Here is a 19476-nt window from a genome sequence, read left to right as displayed (position 1 = left end):
AACAACAACACTACTACCACCCCACCTGAGGAGAAAAGTCAGCTCTGGATAGGAACCACCTAGCTGGCCTAAGTAATGCGTCCATACTTCCCTATTCGTCGTGAAGGCGGCCTTGGAGGGGCTACGGATTTTGTGTCTCATGAGATTGGTGAGACTTGCATGAGATCTACTGTACTATCTTAGCAATCTTCCATAGAGACGCCAGTAAGCGCCTAGTCTTTCTGGCCTTAGCCTTGTAAGCTTCCCAAGTCCTAACGAACGGTAAACTATTATTACATGCAGCCCGCTCTATCGGTGCCCGACTCGTATGCTCGATCTGTGTAACGGCGGGATGCGACCCAAATGTCGTTGCGATAATATTATAACAGCTGCTCATAAGTGGCTACTCGTTCCTCCCTTTCCTCCCCATGATCCGTTAACGTTCGCGTATCTGGATCAGTGTTGGCTGCTCCATGCCTCTGATCGCTATGGTGGAAGCTAGTAACTATACCCCGGAGTATCTTGCCGAGTCTAGAGTGGCATTAGTCAATGCATTCTTTTCAATCCCTATCCCTATCGAGATTTTAAGCACGGCTTTTAGGATATGGGTTAAGGCGAGGCCCTCGTCCCAGCGTCGGTTGGCTTTTGACGACTACTTCATAATCTGGGCTACGGTATGTATGCCTATCAGCTGCATTTATAGACCGCTAATGATGCTTAACTTCTCTTAGATAACCGCAGTGTCTGAGTGCATCGCGGGGCTTGTTTGCGGTTTGCACGACCTTGTAATTCTGTTTTGAACATGCTTCTAATTGCTCATTGTTAAAGGGGCTGCTGGCGGTCTTGGACATCACATAGAAGCCATCTCCGAGGAGAAGGTAGAGACCTTTCTCCTGGTAAGTCCAGATCACCTCCTTGGAGAGTACTAGCAGGTCTGATGGCCGATAGGGCGACTACATATTTAGTCATTTCTACGACTTCGCCATTGCTAGCACGAAGCTTTCGGTCCTCGCGCTGTACTACCGTATCTTCGCCGCAACCAAGTTTCGAGTTATAGTGACCATTACTGCCGTATGCGTAATGATATGGCTCGTACTAATGGAAATCATACTTGGGCTGGGATGTCAACCCGTTCAGGGTTGGTGGAATTCCGCTGCTGCTGCAACGGCCACTTGTGTGGATAAGCTGGCGTTCACTTATTCTACTAACATCATAAACTTGATATTCGATATATGGATATTCACCATGCCAATCCCTATCATACTCAGGCTGCAGGCTAGCAAGGAAAAGAAAATAGGCCTTTGCTTCCTATTTTCGATAGGGCTGGGGACGTGTGCCATCAGCGCTGCTCGTTTATCAGTTGTTGTGTCAGTAAGGTCTAAAGACATCACATGTAAGAGCCTTTTCGCGCTCATCCTATATCAACACTCTGTCTCTCTAATACTAGTTTTCATTAGGGAGTGAAGTCACCTTAGGGATTCTGTCTGCATGGGAACCTTGCGGCAGTATCCTATGCGCAAACCTACCTCTGGTGTATAAGCCATTAGTCCATGGCATCCAGAAAGTTCGATCGTCAATTAAGAGCTCACGGTCCCGAAGCCGTGATATCGGCGCACGGTTACCTCCATCATATCATGATTGGACCCGACTTGATAGTAGCCCCTTTAGCAATTATCCTACGTCAAACGTCACGGCAATTGGAGGCCATTCAACTGAATTGGGCCTGATTGGGCGAACTGGCATCACGGTTGAGCGAGACTTTAAACAGGAGATTCATCGTGAATTACTAGGGTAAAAATATCTTATCTATCTATCTATATAAAAATTATTAACTTTACGAAGCTGGTGGCTGGAAGTCTACTGAAGACATCTATGTATAGGGTCAAGTTTCGTGACAAGAAGTTAAAACGGTGCCTTCCGGGCGGACACCAATTGTTTCCTCCCATAATCTAAAATACCTAGATTCCTCTCCTCTACTCCAACGTCTCGATCCAAGACTTGAGGATCTTGTTGATAGTGGTAGGGTCTTCGATCATAGTCCAATGACCGGTTTTCACATCAGCCCTGGTCAACTTATCGAAATACTTTTCCATGCCTTCGGCTAGGGATGGTACGAGGACGGGATCTTCGGTGGCTTGGACGAAGAGAGCCGGCATCTTGAACTTGATGCCGCCGGCTTTGGCGATTGGCAGCTCATCCTCGAAGTTGACTTTGGTCGTGCGGTACCAGGTCAGAGGGCCGCGAATGCCCTTGACTTGGTACTCGGAAACGTAGTAGTCAAGCTCGGTGCCATTAAGGAGAGGGCCGGCCTGCACATAAGGTAAATCCTCTAGGGGTATGCCCTCGTTGGTGAAGCCCTCCTTGCCGTCGGGTGTAAGCCCGCCGTACGCCGCTATAAGGAGTTGTCGGAGTTCTTCCTCGGTCCTGAATTTCCGGTCGAAAGAAGGATCCCGAAACTGAAGTTGGTACTTGAAGGTCAGACTTTTGCCATCACGGATCTGGTCAGCTAGATCGACGTATTCGGTCACAGGGGGAATGAAAGGATATGTCAACGCGAAGATCCCCTTGAAGAGCTGAGGATAATACATGGCAAACCGCCATACAACTTTTAAAGCCGAGTTAGCGTTTTTTTAATATAAGTCTAAACGAAGCATTACTTACAGTCAGCACCCCAATCATGGCCCCCAAGAATTATTTGCTGATCAGGCAGTATCTGGTCTAGCAATGCCGCCAGATCAGAAGACATGTTCTTAAAGGAGAACGCGTCCAGCTCGCTCGGAGACGATGTGTACCCATACCCCAACAACTCGGGAACGATGACTTGGTACCCGAGGGAGGTTAAAAGCGGAACTTGATATTTCCACCCATATGGAAGGCCCGGCCACCCGTGAAGAAGAAGTACATTCCCCTTGGGTTCGCCGGAGGGCAGAGCTCGCAGATAGTGGTAGGTGTTATCCCCAACAATGACGGAATGGCTCGAGTTAAAAGGGGCTTGGGCGGGCGGCACCTGTGTTGCTATGGTGGCAGGCACCGTTAAGCTTAATAGTAACGCTCGAAATGGATTCATGTTGTGTTCGATATCCTCAAAGCAAGTTTCTCAAAACAAGTCGACTCCTGATGTCCTATGGTGTGGTGATATTCCTCTACCTGATATTAGTCCACCCATGGCTTTTTATAATACCTCGAGCTTTTGATGCTCAGCTATGATTTCTAATTCCCGGATTACAAATATTTACATTGTTAATCATAGAGTGATACTAATACTAACATCGTTCTATCATCCCGGCCACTTTGGTCGAGGAGGGATTAGGGTGGATATTCGGCTTAGGAAATGATGGACCTTTCGCTGTATTAAAAATGTTAGCGCATACATCTATCGTAGTTCAAATATCTACCGCGAATTACTTCCAGTCAAAGATTATTTTCAACGTGACCATACCATGTCTTACCTCAGCTTGAGCACTTTGACGATCATTCGATGATCCTAGAAATTACCCATAAGCGTTGATGTATAATCACGCAGCTTTCGTGATATGAGCTTTATCTTTCGCCATTTCGAAACTCAACTTACCTACATATCCAGTATTTGGCTTGACTATCAAAAGCCTTTACTTTACATCTATAAACGCATATCAATTTTTGTCAACCTGAAGAAGACTGATTCTATGCTAAATAACATCAACAACTTCCAGACCCAGGTCGAATGTTTGTCAAAAAATAACTCCTCGGATCGAATCAAAAGACAACTCATATTAACGGCCTGTCAGACTAACATTTTATAAGTCCGTGGCATATCGGTGAAAGGAACGTTCCAATAAGACTTTCAACCTAGAAAAGGATGGTTGCTTATAACGCTAGCTAAATTTGCAAAAGTCATGGAACAGTCCAGAGCATCAGTGGTTTAGTGGTAAAATCCATCGTTGCCATCGATGGGCCCCGCGTTCGATTCGCGGCTGATGCATGTCTTTTTCTATTTTTCTTGTTCGCATATTCTCTAATACATGCGCATGCGGATCTCTATAACACACACATGTTTTAGGTACCCGGACGCATTTTCGGCAATTGGCAACAAGTAAACATTCTTTTTTTGGCCTTATTTATTCGTTATATCCTGTGTAATAAAATATGTTTTCCTGGTCTTATTTTCCAAGAAAGCAAGTGGATATTTACGGGTGGGTCTATGCTAGATACAATACTTCAACTTTAGTATATCAAAGAGTTTATGAATAGGTCAGATACGTATTCATCACCTTAAGTGACTACTATGAGTTTGCCAAAGAGGCGCTATACTTGCGGCAACCTTAACTTTATAGATCTGGGTGAAGAAAGACCTCAAAATTAGCTTTTGCCAACTTGTAATTGATCAAAACGGGTATATCTCATTTATATTAGCACTAATCCTGGTCCCTTGAGGCTCTATCTTCTAAGGTACATAACTTCGTAAAGGCTATACACATTTTCCCATCCTCACCAAGAAAGCCCCGGTCTATTTTGTCCTTTATAAAGGTTAAGCTAGGTACCTTTTGATATAACTCATCACAAAAAGTGTAACTCCTTAGCCTAACCTGAGGCCATCTTCGTCTTTTCCAGAAGTATTAGTTTAGTTAGAAGCTCACGAGATCTATCAACAAGTTAGTAAATACTGATAGTCCGAAAGTTAGGAGGTTAGAGTGATGGGATTATTCCGTACCTCGTCCGAACAGGCCCCGCTTAGCCCAGTCCATCGCCATTAGCACCCTCGTCCTGACCCCTACGCTCTGTGCGAAATACACACTACGCCAAGCGTACACGGCCCACAAGCCACCGCTGACACCCCAACCGCCGAGGTCGAACACGGCGCTGTTGCCGATGTATGCCAGGCTTCCGAGGTGGCGATATTCGAAAGCCTTATAGCAAGCTGCATCGAGGTCGCCGTCGCGAATATCGTTGGCACGCAAGCCGGGCGCACATTGTGCTAGCTTGTTGAATTTATTAGCTAGATACATGCCTTGTTGATTAGCGCGCTGTGCCGTCGCCGGTAGCGATGTTAGCTTGCTATCAATCTGTTTCAATAATTCGCGTAGCTCTCCAAAGTCTAGGGTTCCCGATTGGTCTTTGTCGAATTGCGCAAATAGCTTGTCCAGTCGTTTTAGATGTGACGACGCCTGCGGGAACCGCCGCTTCACCTCATTTGCCACATCACACCAGTCGCTGAAGTGGAGCTCTACGGTTTCGGGGTCTTTGCCCTGCTTGAAAGCGAGTCCGCGTAGGAAGGTGACGACGTTGTCAGCAACATTATTCTGAACAGTCGAGCAATCCCCAATAGCATAGACGTCGCCTAGAGGAGTACCATTAAGTCTGAGGTGACTATCAGTTTCGAGAGCATGGCGGTTGGTTTGCGCAGGTCCCAGTTTCGTCGCAATGCGCCGACACAGTTCGGCTTGAGTAACGCCGGTTGACCATAGACAAAATCCCGTGGGAAGCTCTTTAGTGATGATTGTGTCATCGTCATTCTTTTGTGTAAATATGATCTTGTCCTTCTGTACCTCTTTAACCCTTGAGTTAACAAGTACGTCAACCTGATCGCGAGCAAATCGATCTTCGGCATATTTAGAAAGCTCTTCGTCGTAAGTGTTAAGAATGTGGCCTCGGCTCTGTATTAAGTGGACTGAGATCTCATTCCGTAGGAGTCGAGGAAATCTCTTAGTTAAATCCTCGTTTAACAAATCATAGAGCTCAGCTGCGAATTCAACGCCCGTGGGTCCGCCACCGCTGATCACAAATGATAATAGTCTCTTGCGTTCGTCGTCAGGTGTTGTTGGGAGGCAGGCAAGCTCCAAGTTCTTCATTACTTGGTTTCTAATCATGCGGGCATCGTTAATATCTTTAAGGAAGAAGCAGTTTTCGAGTCCCTTGACGCCGTGGGTGTTTGTCACGGATCCAACTGCGATAACGAGCTTGTCATATGGTACGTAGAACCTAACCTCCTCTCCCCTCGAGTCTATCTGCGAAACTTCAACTAATTTGTGCGAAAACTCGACATCCTCAGCCGAGGCTCGGAGAAAGTGCCCGCCGACTTTAGTTAACACTCTTCGAATAGGTTCGACTAAACTTCGCGTTTCTAGGGTACCAACAGTTGCAGATGGTAACATAGGGGTGAATAGGAAGTAGTTTTTGGGACTGATAACGGTGACGTGGTAATCTTCGGGGTTGAGTTGCTTTAGTAACGCGACGCTTCCCCAGCCGCTACCTAAAATAACGAGGCGAGGTTTCGCCTTCTTCCTCCTTGCTTCTTCACTATCGTCGTCGTCGAGAAGTGCTTCTACGATTGGAAGGTTTTTAGGTCCTCCCCGACGTGGGGATAGTGCCGCTTCAGATACATGACAATCGCCAGACGTAACCGACTCCTTATAAGTTGTTGCGTCATATACGAAAAATGCAGCGAATAGTACTCCTATAAATCCAATTCCTGTGCCAATTATTGCTGCTGTACGATAAGCAAAGTTAAGGATTGCGGATCGTGTTTGTGGAAGGGGTTTTCCAGAAATTCCGCGCATAATGCGCCGCGACGGGAACAGCCATTGAATAGCTTTGATGGGGCCGTTTCGTTTCGGAGAATTCGGTCGGGATAGAATACTAAATTGACAAGTACGAGTAGGTCTTATTTGTCTTAATAGAGGTGATGATGTGAGTCTGGTTCTATAGCTAGGAGAGCTATGGTAACCAACGCGTAAAGCGAGAGCTCTAGCAGCTCCTAGCTGTGATGGCATCTTTGTAGTAGCTTCTTACCAGCTTGAGTTATAGAAAGAGGAGAGAGACTATATGAAAGGAAATGACATGTCGAGTTGATAGGAGGTACCTTGGTAGGTATGTACGTAGAGTGAAGTTAACAAGTGGAAATTGTTAAGCGCTTGTATAATTTTTTTTTTTAAAAAAAAGCGAGGGTAATTAAAGTTGAAGAAATTTGATTCTTGTTAGAAGAAAGAAATGGCCTTTTCGCTCTTTCGCCTTTTTTCGGTGCTTTCCTGTTATACCTAACTTGTTCCCTCTTGCTTGTATTACATAGGATAATAGATTAGGTACTTAGGTATGTAGTGCGTCATACCCGCTGGAGTGGAACTCCGATCGCCGTCACCAAAAGCTACGAATAGCGTGGAATTTCAAAGCTTGGCTTAGACCCGCATTGCATTAGCCAACATATCAAAAAGCTTCATCCCGGCTCTTCCTCAGTTGCCAAAGTTCATAAAGGTCAACAATGAATAACTACGGGATTTTAGTTAGTTACCTGATATCTGGAACAGTGATATTTGCTATGTATTACAGAGTGTAAGTCTCAGAACTTGTTGTCGAATATTCTACTAGATAGGGGCTCATTCTTAGAAATTTATGCATTGGAACGTCGTAGTATTGGCCGATTCCTAGGAGGTAGGTACAGTACCTAAATTAACCTAACTCGTTCCGATTCTAATGCGTCTTCATAGGACCGAAAACACCGCATTCTCCCGTGCAGAGCACCGAATACCGCCGATAATATTCATCTTTTATTTGTCATTAGTTAGGCCCATCGTGGGCTTTTCGTATACGAAAAAATGCAGCTGACTCTAAATGGTAAAGTCCTTGTAAGCCCATTTTTCTGTGAGCTTGGTCTTGGCCTGTTTTCTGAACGGTATCCTCCTTCGGGCTTCCACCTTTCCTCTCAGCAGTAAGCTCCGGTAACGGTCTTTCAACAAGTTACCTTCGGGTTTGAGACGTCGCAGGGAATCTGCTAATTCATCTGGAAGGACCAACTCAAGATCTTTCTCTGGTAGCTTCATTCGACCCAGTTGACGGCGTCTGAGTTCCTCGTCATTATCATCAGCACTGCTATCGCTATCGTTCTGTTCGCGGTTTGCGAGTGCCAAGTTCTGTTCGCGTTCACGCTCGGCAACCTCCTGTGCAATTCGCTTAATCTCTTCCAGTTGCGCTTTTCGGATCTTGGTCTTCGCTTCGTGCTTAAGTCGGCGCTCCTCCTCCTTTCGCCTTTGAATTCTGTTCCTCTGTGCCTGAGATTTGCGTTTTGGTCGCTTGGCATTGACCTTGAGCTCCTCGCCATCACTTTGAAAGCCTTCCCATTCCGAGTCCTCATCCCACTCGGATAACTCCGCTCGAGCTTCCGCAGCCTCCGCCTCTGCGGCTGATCTAGCGGCGGCTTCTGCCTTGAGACGTGCCGCCTCTTCGGCTTCTAGGCGCTTGCGCTCTGCTTCGACAGCTTTATTTGATTCTTCCACGTAGCGGGCTTCGTATTCAGTAAAGTCCGGGTTGTAGCTGTATCCGCCTGTGGGCTTCGGCACAGCCTTTGGCATCTTCCCACTCGCTAGGAGCGAGATCGGTTTCTGATACAGAGTTTTGGGCGCCTTTTTCTTTTCTATTCTTTTGTCCTCTATATCCGCTGGTAGTTCTGGTTTGGCCTCTACTGCCCACGGATCGTAAGTAGCATCCAGTACCTCTATTGTAGATTCATGAAACCCGTCTGCTACCTTGCGCAATCGAGAGAGTTCCTTCTGTGTAACATATTCCCTTCGTGGTCGCTTAGCCGGGATAATGCCATCGGTAGTCTTGTCTCCTGGGCGTTTGCGCAAGGGAACAGCAGGAATAGCTGACCGTGCGGCAATTATTTCGTCGGCCTTTAGAGACTTTGAAGTATTCTTTGGGAATTTCTTCGCTAATGAGGCATCGCCTACTGTATCGAGAACGAAGAGCTCTTCCGAGGGTCGCTCAGCAATTACACCACTGTGTTACGACAATGTTAGTATAAGGTACCTAGTAAGTAATAAGTGCCTAAGAGAATGTAATTGTGCGAACCCTTTGATGATTTCCTCGTTCAATTCCTCCAGACCCTTCTCAACCTCCGTTACATCGACGTTCTTTCTCCAGGCCTTCTTCCCTTTCCTTGAAGGTTGCTTGTAAGTTGCAGGGGCCTCCGTCGGCCCCTTTAGTGGTTGAATAACAGGCATGTCTGTAGTATAAGCCAAATCGATGATTTTGAAAAATATTACAGACAAAAAATTGTGAGTAGTTGAATTGTTGAATGCTTCAAAAACGGAAATCCTTGACTCCGTTACTTGTTGGTGGGGCTGTTCAAACCAGAAATTTTTACAGATTTCAGGGTCGAGATCCAGTCGATATGATAAGATACCTAGATAAGCAGATAAGGTAGCTACCTGACTTGCTCCACTTAACGTGATTATGTAAAGCCACTTAAGTCTAATTGACTCGTCCAATTGACTCTGAGCTTTTGACTGGGCTGCTGGGGTTGGAAGATCGGCCATTCCTCTTTCAAAAGCGACGGGGCATGCTATCGATTGCCAACGGCTGCCATTAAAAGTAGCCCCGTATTCAGACCCCAGTTCCAAGTTAAATCCACCAATCTGTTAAGGCTGCGAAGCCCAAGCGCATTTTTCATACAAAGTATGGAAAAAGGGACCGCCTCCTATTGTACGCAAGGTGGGAAAGAACAACTCTTTAATAAGTCGATTTTCATCCCGACCGCTTCTTACAGTATAACAATATTATACAGTGAATAATTCTACCGAAATTTAAATTCACTGTTTGTCTTTTTTTCTTTTTTTCTTTTTTCTTGTTTCCGGTTTTAATCAAGCAGAACATTCTTGAGTTCCTACAAATCGACTGCCCGTCTTGTGATTTCATTATCCGTACCATCCTCTGGTTCCACACCTCGAAACCGCCTATTAATAAACCAGGTCGAGTTTTCTTCTTGACGACTATCGATCATTATCGCCCAAAGAACAACACTACTATAACACTACAACACCACAATCAACAATCAGCAATCAGACGCGAACATGGCACAGACCGGAGGAGCAGGCGGGTACAACAACCCATTGAAATTCAAGTACTATTGCCCAACTTTCTGTATAATCCAAGCTTTATCGCTAACATTATCCTAGGTTGGTTTTTCTCGGTGAACAAAGCGGTATGCCGTCTACTCTGTCAACTTCACGATCTACCAAACGGCTTCAATGCAAACCGATTGCGCTTCTGGGCGGTAGCTAATATTTTATCGGCTTAGTCGGGAAAACATCCCTAATAACGCGGTTCATGTACGACTCTTTCGATAACATGTATCAAGCTACGATCGGTATCGACTTCCTGTCCAAGGTAGGCTACACCTCAAGGAATGAATGCTACAGACGTCACAAGGTATCTCGGCTAACAAGCAAGGGTTAGACAATGTACCTTGAAGACCGAACGGTGCGACTACAGTTATGGGATACGGCAGGGCAGGAGCGATTTAGGAGTCTGATTCCCTCGTACATTCGCGATTCGAGCGTTGCGGTAGTTGTCTACGATATTTCCAGTACGAGGCTGACGCTTCCCTGATTTACAAGCTGGGTTATAAGTAGGCTAATACGAATGGGCAGATGCGAAATCATTCCAAAATACGAAGAAATGGATCGACGATGTACGCGCGGAACGAGGTAACGACGTTATCATCGTGCTAGTAGGGAACAAGACAGACTTGAACGAGAAGCGAGAAGTCACTACGGCGCAGGGTGAGGAGGAAGCCAAGAAGAACAACCTGATGTTCGTCGAAACAAGTGCGAAGCTTGGCCACAACGTGAAGAACCTCTTCAGGAGGATAGCGCAGGCTCTTCCCGGTATGGCGGGGACAGATGCCGCGGCACAGGCTTCGTCACAGAGTAAGTTATAACTTGTTGCGTGTGTAAAAACCCTGGGAGGAGTTATCCAGCTGACGAAGTGTAGTGATCGATGTAAAGACAAACGCACCAGCTGCCCAGCAAGAAGGATGTGCTTGTTAGTAATGTGCTCGTGGTAGCAGAGAAAGAAACATGGGCCTTATGAGGAAAATGCGAGGGTCAAGCAGGATATTTCCGTGCATAGCGAGTGAATCAACAAAGAGATGTTGTATAATACGAATGATCCTACGAAGCAAAGTAACGAGAAGAAGATTAGCAGAACCATTACAGGTATGACGTTTATTATAACTATGTAATCACCCTTTTTTTCAAATTTCAATATTTTAAATTTGAGTGCCGTCGACATGAGATCTAAAGTAAAACTCCCATACGTTGCACGCTCGTGCTACTTGTAAACTTTTCAACGGTTTATTATTTTTTAAGAGACCTATATGCCATCTCTGACCACATGTAGTTTTGATGTTCGTATAAGTGATAGCAAGGATATAGACGAGATTTCGTGACATTTCCGGAATATCCGGCCTCGCAATACACAGACATGCCGTCTATCCCAATGTTTCTACCTGGCCATCCGGCGTGCCAAAGTATGCCTTTACGGGCTTTACCCCTTCTACGTCCGTGTCCAGCTGTGCTACCTGGGGGCCGTTCAGCCCGGAGAAAATGCCGACTTCGAGGACGCCGTAGATCTTCTTGAGGCGCGCGAGCAGCGCGTCCGGCGTCCAGAGGCCCTTGGCGGGGTCCAGCTTGTCGGCCTCGCTGTTGAGCAGCAGCGTGGGGAACGGCGCGTCGATGATGTGGTTGTGGTTGTCGGTTATGGTGCGCATGAAGGTGGGGCCGGAGACGCGGATCTTGGGGTCGGTGCTGCCGAGGCGCAGCAGCTCGCGGCGCACGTACTCGCCGGCCATGGGGGAGACCTCGACGGGGACGTAGGACCAGTTGGTGAGGAGGCGGGGCACCTTCTTGCGGCTGTCGGCGACGCAGACGAAGGACTTGGACAGGCGGGAGACAAGCTTCTCCTGGAAGTGGCAGGCGCCGCCGCCCTTGATGCAGTTGAGCTCGGCGTCGACCTCGTCCGCGCCGTCGAAGTAGATGTCGATCGGCTGGTGGTCCGGGGACCCCGGCTCGAAGCCGACCTCCAGCAGCAGGTCCGGCACCTGCAGCACGGAGAGCCCCGCGTTCTGGATCAGCGCCGTCGACCCCGACCCCGTGGGCACGAACTTGATCTTCCCGGTCACGGACGGGCCGAGCTCCGCGATGGCCTCCACCACGTAGGCCACCGTGCTGCCGCTCCCGATGCCGACGTACCTGAACGTCGGGCTGAAGTGGTCCGCTACGGCCTGCCGGCACGCAGCCCGCTTAGCGACCTCAATGAGGCTAGTGGACGTTGCTGCTGCCGCTGCCGCCGCTGCCGCCGCCGCCGCTGTTGTTGTTGACGCCATTGTCCTCGGATTTCCTTTCGTTATTGTTGTCTCTAAAATAGCTCTTAAGAAAGTCGCTGCTGGACGACGACGGCTGAGAGGTAATGATGATGTATGGCAGTTCGCTCTGTGGTGCGTATCCCGACTTAGAGGTGCAAACGCGGAGCTGGATAAAGAAGCGGGATAGCTTCTAAATACCGCACGTGGATTGTCGAGACAATGGGCTGGGGAAGAAAGTGCGCTTGCGACAGCCCGCGGGAACAATGAACTCATGAAACCCCCGAGGCAAGACAAGGGTTTTTTTGTTAATTTTAATAACGAAAAAGGATGAGCTGGGGAAAATTAACCCTGTTTTAAATTTGAACGCCAATTCTTTTTAACTGATTGTTTAGCTGGCAGCTATTTTTCGAGTTTTTTTATTATTATTAATCAGCCCTTCAACTTGAGATGAACGAAATGTTTATTTGAATTAAAGCTTGGAGCCCCACCGTCACGATGTTCTTCCCGTGGTGGTTAATTGTGACGTGAGTGCGGGCAGGGATGACTGGGAATAAGCAAGGGACCTGTCCCCGATCTCCGGATCCGACGAAGGATGACTCAGCTGTGAGGCTCAATACTTTGGGGGACGTGTACGGTGTGGCTTCTCCTTCGAAGTTCAATGTTCAATGTTCTTTAGTGTTGTTTAGTTATATACTTGTATAAATTGAATACTTGTCTAGGTGTTTTATCATATGTCCCTTGGACATACTTATCCAGCATTCTAACCTTGTTAATGACTTTTATTACAAGGTACGTACCTGTTCTAGACTTAGTAAACTGTAACTCCCTCAACATGTATATCATGTTGTTTACTATGGTCCCAATTGCGCTATACCCTACGGCACGGAATGCCGATTTTTATCCTGGCCGAGATGCTTTCGGGTTTTGGCCCCTGCGGTATTCGGCCTATATTCTTGTATCATGGTAGATGATATTCGGAAATCAAACCTTGACCTAAAGACTAAAGTTCCCAGAGCTCTTATAGTTGAGTATCGTGATTTCAGCTTGGCGACTCATCCGCTTACTGTTGCTACTTTTATTACTAAAAAAGCAATGGCATGAAATTAAATAAAGTAGGCATGGTTTTATAAGACGAGTCTTAACATTGATATAAGGTATGTACAGTTTACTCTTTATCCAACTCGTGTTCAAATTGTGCATACTCTACATAGTATGTGTCGAGTATAAGTGTTCCGGCTATCGGCAAAGGACTATACTACCTACCTGGTATACGTAAGACGGCAAGCAACGTACAAGGCTATGACTAATGCCGGAAAGGTCACCGGAAGATACAAACTTGAACCATTGAAAAAGGAAATAAAAAAGTTTAATGAATGATTGTTCGGGTGATACTCGAATGTTTTTTTAATAGCACTTTCGACATGTTGAAAGATGTGGGCGGCTATCGGTCCTTCGATATGTACGGCTAAAAAGTAAAAGCTGATTGGCTACCAAAATATGGGGTTGCCCGATTACCGGTTCGAGATGATGCGAGCTATAACCCGGGAATGTGGTTGGCCAACGATGGCGTTTTCTGACAAAGTGTCAATGGCTATTGGCAGAAGTTTAGGAAAAGACTCGAGGCTAAAGCGATTGCGTGATTGCAGTGAATGACGAACTAATTGTGCATTTTGCGGGGCCATTGAAAAGTTCCACATTCGGGGTCTGAACTACCCTTGAGAAGCTTTAGCAATCCTTTAACGGTCCCTACCTACCTAGGAACAATACCTAAGGTAAGATACCTATCCTTTATTAGTTACGCTGTCGCCATTGTCTACATAGTAGAATTCCCGCTTTTCCTTTTTTTTCAATGCCGGGGAAAATTTATCTCTAGCGCAGGGTCTTATTTTATATGTAGAGAGGTTTGGCCATCATGTCGTTTCTCTTTGGAAAAGCAGACTCTTCTGCTTCCAAATCAGAGTCCGACATGGCGACGCAGAATATCCAGATTCGCACGCCTGAAGAGGCAGGTAAGTAAACTTATTATCATTACTACCGTTATACGGGTTTCTAATTAGGGACTTGCTATTGCGTATTCTCTCTATTATTATATTACACTTCCATATTGTTGTGTACCTGATCTCGATTGCTTCAACTTTTTATTTTTTTCACATGTGCCCCGCCATCTAATATTGTTCTACTATTATAGTGGCGCGAATCGCATACCTTGCCAGCGATGTCATTGTCTCCGTACAACCGTCACGCGGTCAAGACTCGGCATTCTCTTCTCACCTTAAGAGATACGCCGAGCGAAAGGACCCCAATCTAGTCACTAAGACAGAAGGTTCCGTGCCAGAGGTATAGTATAACCTTTGTTTCCCCAAGATGTAGTCAATAAGACTTATAAGTTAACGCAATAACCCTAGGTCCAATCTATTCGACACAATAACGATCCCCTTCTCTCCGTCTTCGCTCCAATTCGCTCTGGTCGTCTGACCTCTGTCACTACCACTTCAGCTATTCTCCTCCCTTCCATTGCGCACTTATACAAGCTAGCGAATTATCCAGTCGTCATCCATGTTTCTCTACACCCAGCTAACTTCCCCGATTATTCTTCCATCACTGCTATCAGGAATTCGGGATGGACATTCTTGCAGTCTGAGTCGCTTCAGGAAGCACAGGATATGGCCACCACGGCCCATGCTTTGGCCGTGCGTTCTGGAAAAGGCGTCATCCACTTCTTCGATCCAAGTGCTTCTTCCCACGACAAGCCGATCGCTACAGAGGATTCCGCATTAGTTCGTGACCTTTTAAACTTGGACAACGTCCGCCGATACCAAGCTAGCTCTGCCGCAGAGTCCGGCATATACGCCGACGACGGGAGAGTCGTTTATGCCTCGGATCAACCCGAACGACGACCCAGCTCTACATCTAACGCTCTGGCCGACTCGACTATTCTAAGCGCTGCTTCGAAAGCAGCATCTTCAGAAGGCTCGGACAAGTCTAGCCAGCAAAGCAACTCCAGCGCCCCTCCGAGCGTATCTTCAGCCACAACAATCGATGCTGCACCACCCCTCCTTACATCTGAGGATATTTACAAATACGTTACCTCGATATGGGCTCAGCTGAAGGCCGCTACTGGGCGTGCTTACAATCCCTTCGAGTGGTCTGGCCCGGCAACCGCAGAGAATGCGATTTTTGTGTTTGGCTCTGACGCGGGTCTATTCGGCGAGGCGCTTGATGCGGCTAAGCCCGACGACATCTACGCTAAGGCTGGATTAATCACTGTTAGATTATACCGCCCGTGGTTAGGATCAAAGCTTATTGAGGCTATTCCGAAATCCGTGAAACGCATTGCCGTGTTGGAACAGATTTCGCGAAAAACCACAAAATGGGGGCCTTTACTAATCGATGTTCTAACGTCAGTAAAAAGCGGCTTTGGTGGCGTCGAGACTGTTGTTGGCCATCAATTAGGATATATCACTCCCGATACTATCCATCAGGCCCTTAGAGGTATCTTCCAGAATCTTACTTCTGAGAAGCCGCTACAAAACTTGGAAGTAGGGAAGACAAATGGCCCAGAAGAGCCTAAGGACCACGGCCTAGAACAACCCAAATTAGAAACCGCTTACACGAAAATCCTCGATCAACTGTTTGGCAACCGAGTCTACGTAGCGAACGCCCTCAATTCGAACAATGCTGGCGTTTCGGCCACGATAGCAGCCAGCCCTGAATTTGGATTCGGATCTCTCTTGGCCCGAAAGGAGCATCGCCAAAGGTTCGTCAAGGAGGTCAAGCAAGCCGCTAGCACCGGGTCTTTCGTTACTGAAGCCCCAGTCGATTGGTTGGCAAAGTGGGCCGCAAATGCTGAAGATGCTAAACAAGCTGGAGAGCTTGCAGACGATGTTATTGCACGACTTGAGACGGATGGATCGTCAGTTGCGCGTGATCTGCTGTCAAGCAAGGGCCTATTCCGGAAAGAGTCTTTGTGGCTTGTTGGGTCTGATGCTTGGGCATATGATCTTGGAAATTCTGGTGTACACCATGTCCTAGCATCTGGAGAAAATGTGAACATGCTTATCATCGACTCGACTCCTTACTCGGAACGGGCCGCAGCGGATGCCGAGAGGCGAAAGAAGGATATCGGCCTATACGCGATGAACTTCGGCAACGCTTATGTCGCCTCCACTGCCGTCTACAGTTCATACACCCAAGTTCTCCAAGCTATGCTCGAAGCCGACAAGTTCAACGGTCCTTCAGTCGTTCTTGCATACCTTCCATACTTCGGCGAACACGACTCCCCGTTGACCGTTTTGCAAGAGACCAAGAAGGCAGTAGATCTCGGCTACTGGCCGCTGTACAGATGGAACCCTGAGAACGAAGAGAAGGGAGAGCCTAACTTCTCTCTCGATTCCGAACGGGTTAAGAATGAACTGAAAGAGTTCCTAGCAAGAGATAACAAACTAACCCAACTGATGCGACGCGAGCCGGTATTTGCTGCCAGTCTGTCTCAGGATTTTGGCACGGAGGTTCGCGCACAACAGAAGCGAAAGGCCCGAGACGCGTACAACCAGTTATTGGAAGGTCTCTTCGGTGCGCCGCTGACAATTCTATTTGCTTCTGATAATGGAAATGCGCAGTCGTTGGCTAAGCGGCTTGGAACCAGAGGTCGCGCCAGAGGTTTGAAGACTGTCGTGATGGCGATGGAGGATTATCCCGTTGAAGATCTCCCCAAGGAAGAGAATATTGTACTGATCACTTCGACGGCCGGTCAGGGAGAATTCCCCCAAAACGGAAAGCCTTTCTGGGACGCCATCAAGGATAATACCGATTTGGACCTTGCATCAGTGAACTACTCGGTTTTCGGTCTTGGAGATAAGCATTATTGGCCGCGGAAAGAAGACAGGGTTTACTACAACAAGCCTGCTAAAGACCTTGATAGATTATTCGCGAACTTTGGTGCCAAGCAACTTGCTGAAATCGGACTTGGTGACGACCAAGATCCTGATGGATACCAGACTGGATATGCACTCTGGGAACCCAAGATATGGCAAGCACTTGGTGTGGCAGACATCGAAGGCTTACCCGAGGAACCAGCACCGCTGACAAATGAGGATATCAAGTTAGCCTCAAACTATCTTCGAGGCACTATCGCGGAGGGTTTGAGAGATACCACCACTGGCGCTATCTCTGCCTCTGACCAACAGCTTACCAAGTTCCATGGTACCTATATGCAAGACGATCGAGATGTTCGTGATGAACGGAAAGCCCAGGGATTAGAACCTGCCTATTCGTTCATGATTCGTTGTAGGTTACCTGGTGGTGTGGCTACACCAAAGCAATGGATCCAGATGGACGACATTAGCACGAGCCTTGGAAACGAGACTATGAAGCTCACTACGAGGCAAACATTCCAATTCCACGGCGTAGTCAAGGGAAAGCTTAAGCCAGCAATGCAAGCTATAAACAGGTCTTTAATGACCACGATTGCTGCCTGCGGTGATGTTAACCGAAACGTCATGTGCAGTTCTCTTCCCACTCAATCTCAGTACCACAAACAAGTCTGGGCATGCTCGAAGAAGATTAGCAACCACCTTCTACCGTCTACTACCGCATACCACGAGATCTGGCTCACAGATGACAACAACGAGAAGACTCAAGTTGCCGGTAATGCAGTTCAAGACTTTGAGCCCCTCTACGGTCCGACTTATCTTCCTCGAAAGTTCAAGGTTACAATCGCCATTCCGCCGCACAATGATACGGATGTCTACGCTCACGATATCGGCCTTATTGCCATTAAAGGCGACGACGGCCAATTAGAGGGTTTTAACGTCCTTGCTGGAGGAGGAATGGGTGCAACCCACAATAACAAGAAAACCTATCCCCAGACCGGTCGTATGATGGGCTTCGTCAAGACTGATGACGTCCATATTGCTTGTGAGAAAATTATGCTCGTGCAGAGAGACCACGGCGACCGCAAGAACCGAAAGCACGCTCGACTAAAGTATACCATTGACGATATGGGTGTTGATGTTTTCCGTTCTAAGGTCGAGGCCTTATGGGGCAAGACCTTCGAACCAGAACGTCCGTTCCACTTTAAGAGCAACGTTGACACCTTCGGCTGGCAGAAGGATGAAACTGGAATGAACCACTTCACTTTCTTTATCGAGAACGGCCGAATCGAAAACACGGCCGATTTCCAGATGAAGACCGGTCTGCGCGAGATTGCCAAGGTTCACAAGGGCGAGTTCAGATTAACGGGCAATCAACATCTAATTCTTAGCAATGTTGCAGATGAAGATCTTCCGCAGATGAAGGAGCTTCTGAAGAAGTATAAGCTAGACAACGTCCAGTTCTCTGGATTACGTCTCAGCTCCTCGGCCTGTGTCGCCTTCCCCACCTGCGGTCTCGCTATGGCCGAAAGTGAACGTTATCTGCCCCAACTCATCACCAAGCTTGAGGACTGCCTTGAGGAGAACGGTCTAGGAAAGGAGTCCATTGTTATGCGTATGACAGGATGTCCTAACGGATGCGCGCGACCTTGGCTGGCTGAAGTTGCCTTCGTTGGTAAAGCATACGGTGCTTATAACATGTACCTCGGCGGTGGATACCACGGACAGCGGCTGAACAAGCTATACCGGTCAAGTATCAAGGAAGACGAGATATTAGCCATTATGAAGCCATTGCTCAAGCGATATGCCTTAGAGCGCGAAGAAGGCGAACATTTTGGTGACTTCTGTATCCGAGCTGGTATCATCGTAGCCACCAAGGGAGGACAAGATTTCCACGACAACGTAAGTGAAGATCTCCTGAAACTCAGATAGACATTGCCGTTGCTAACATGCACATTCCAGGTCGCCGAGGAAGACTTCGAGGATGAATGATCTTTTCTATCATCTAAATAAATACCAGAGCATGAATTGTTAAAGCATTGCATCAAGGAGTGGCGTTAGAGGAGCCATGTATATATTTGGATTGGGATGTATAGCCACACTTAAAACAGGTGTCACGCTAAGGAACTCGATGTCTTTCATAGAACGACAGGGTTTCTGAATTGTCAATAAAAGAAACATATTTGAAGTTTAAGTTATTGCTTCTATTGAACTATTTCAGTGTACTAGTGCTGTCTACCTCACAAGTTAGACATAACCCCTTAGGGGTGCGGTCGTCGAGTTTACGGGGACAACACTAGTAGTTCCCATCACAACCTCTCTAACAGTTCGCATAGTTGATAAAAAAAGCGTAACCGTAACTAATCTACTACACGGATTTATATTTTGGGAAGAGTTGTTACTGTTAGGCAAGACTTCCTTTCCCAATGCCTAAGTCAAGATATTGCTGGCACTTAGATATAACGGCTACTTGAACACGACCAGCAGTCTAATCCCAAGGCAATACCAGGG

The 19476-nt window shown here is 47.2% G+C and overlaps 7 protein-coding genes and 1 non-coding gene across 8 annotated transcripts; 4 read left to right on the top strand and 4 right to left on the bottom strand.

Moving 5' to 3' along the window:
• Positions 1-363: 363 nt before the first annotated feature.
• Positions 364-1863, top strand: F4812DRAFT_72321 (uncharacterized protein). The gene is made up of 5 exons (XM_047939354.1): positions 364-653; positions 711-750; positions 808-875; positions 928-1372; positions 1437-1863. Exons 1-5 carry the CDS (start codon positions 453-455, stop codon positions 1772-1774), a joined length of 1092 nt encoding a protein of 363 aa, XP_047789291.1. The 5' UTR covers positions 364-452; the 3' UTR covers positions 1775-1863.
• An 89-nt stretch (positions 1864-1952) lies between these two features.
• On the bottom strand, positions 1953-3439 carry F4812DRAFT_465627 (alpha/beta-hydrolase; the record flags this gene model as incomplete). Its single annotated transcript, XM_047938460.1, has 2 exons — positions 2641-3439; positions 1953-2584 (listed from the first exon to the last, which is right to left on the bottom strand). Exons 1-2 carry the CDS (start codon positions 3044-3046, stop codon positions 1953-1955), a joined length of 1038 nt encoding a protein of 345 aa, XP_047789290.1. The 5' UTR covers positions 3047-3439.
• Positions 3440-3869: 430 nt separating this feature from the next.
• F4812DRAFT_t100 lies at positions 3870-3940 on the top strand. The gene has a single exon. It is a non-coding gene; the product is annotated as a tRNA-Gly (tRNA).
• A 395-nt stretch (positions 3941-4335) lies between these two features.
• F4812DRAFT_433414 (FAD/NAD(P)-binding domain-containing protein) lies at positions 4336-6984 on the bottom strand. The gene is made up of 2 exons (XM_047934630.1): positions 4670-6984; positions 4336-4600 (listed from the first exon to the last, which is right to left on the bottom strand). Exons 1-2 carry the CDS (start codon positions 6726-6728, stop codon positions 4584-4586), a joined length of 2076 nt encoding a protein of 691 aa, XP_047789289.1. The 5' UTR covers positions 6729-6984; the 3' UTR covers positions 4336-4583.
• Positions 6985-7205: 221 nt separating this feature from the next.
• Positions 7206-9101, bottom strand: F4812DRAFT_433412 (P60-like protein). The gene is made up of 2 exons (XM_047934629.1): positions 8800-9101; positions 7206-8727 (listed from the first exon to the last, which is right to left on the bottom strand). Exons 1-2 carry the CDS (start codon positions 8949-8951, stop codon positions 7560-7562), a joined length of 1320 nt encoding a protein of 439 aa, XP_047789288.1. The 5' UTR covers positions 8952-9101; the 3' UTR covers positions 7206-7559.
• On the top strand, positions 9102-11008 carry F4812DRAFT_433407 (ras family-domain-containing protein). The gene is made up of 6 exons (XM_047934628.1): positions 9102-9850; positions 9906-9931; positions 10028-10116; positions 10186-10315; positions 10380-10658; positions 10723-11008. Exons 1-6 carry the CDS (start codon positions 9801-9803, stop codon positions 10776-10778), a joined length of 630 nt encoding a protein of 209 aa, XP_047789287.1. The 5' UTR covers positions 9102-9800; the 3' UTR covers positions 10779-11008.
• Positions 11009-11122: 114 nt separating this feature from the next.
• On the bottom strand, positions 11123-12617 carry F4812DRAFT_72208 (ribose 5-phosphate isomerase). Its single transcript, XM_047939353.1, has one exon. It carries the CDS (start codon positions 12365-12367, stop codon positions 11222-11224), a length of 1146 nt encoding a protein of 381 aa, XP_047789286.1. The 5' UTR covers positions 12368-12617; the 3' UTR covers positions 11123-11221.
• Positions 12618-13691: 1074 nt separating this feature from the next.
• Positions 13692-19159, top strand: F4812DRAFT_433404 (sulphite reductase hemo protein, beta subunit). The gene is made up of 3 exons (XM_047934627.1): positions 13692-14103; positions 14283-14431; positions 14500-19159. Exons 1-3 carry the CDS (start codon positions 14007-14009, stop codon positions 18895-18897), a joined length of 4644 nt encoding a protein of 1547 aa, XP_047789285.1. The 5' UTR covers positions 13692-14006; the 3' UTR covers positions 18898-19159.
• The last annotated feature ends 317 nt before the right edge of the window (positions 19160-19476 follow it).

Source organism: Daldinia caldariorum (assembly GCF_022478825.1).
Source record: "Daldinia caldariorum strain CBS 122874 unplaced genomic scaffold F4812scaffold_11, whole genome shotgun sequence".
Taxonomy (NCBI): domain Eukaryota; kingdom Fungi; phylum Ascomycota; class Sordariomycetes; order Xylariales; family Hypoxylaceae; genus Daldinia; species Daldinia caldariorum.
This window is presented reverse-complemented; position numbering and strand designations above follow the sequence as displayed.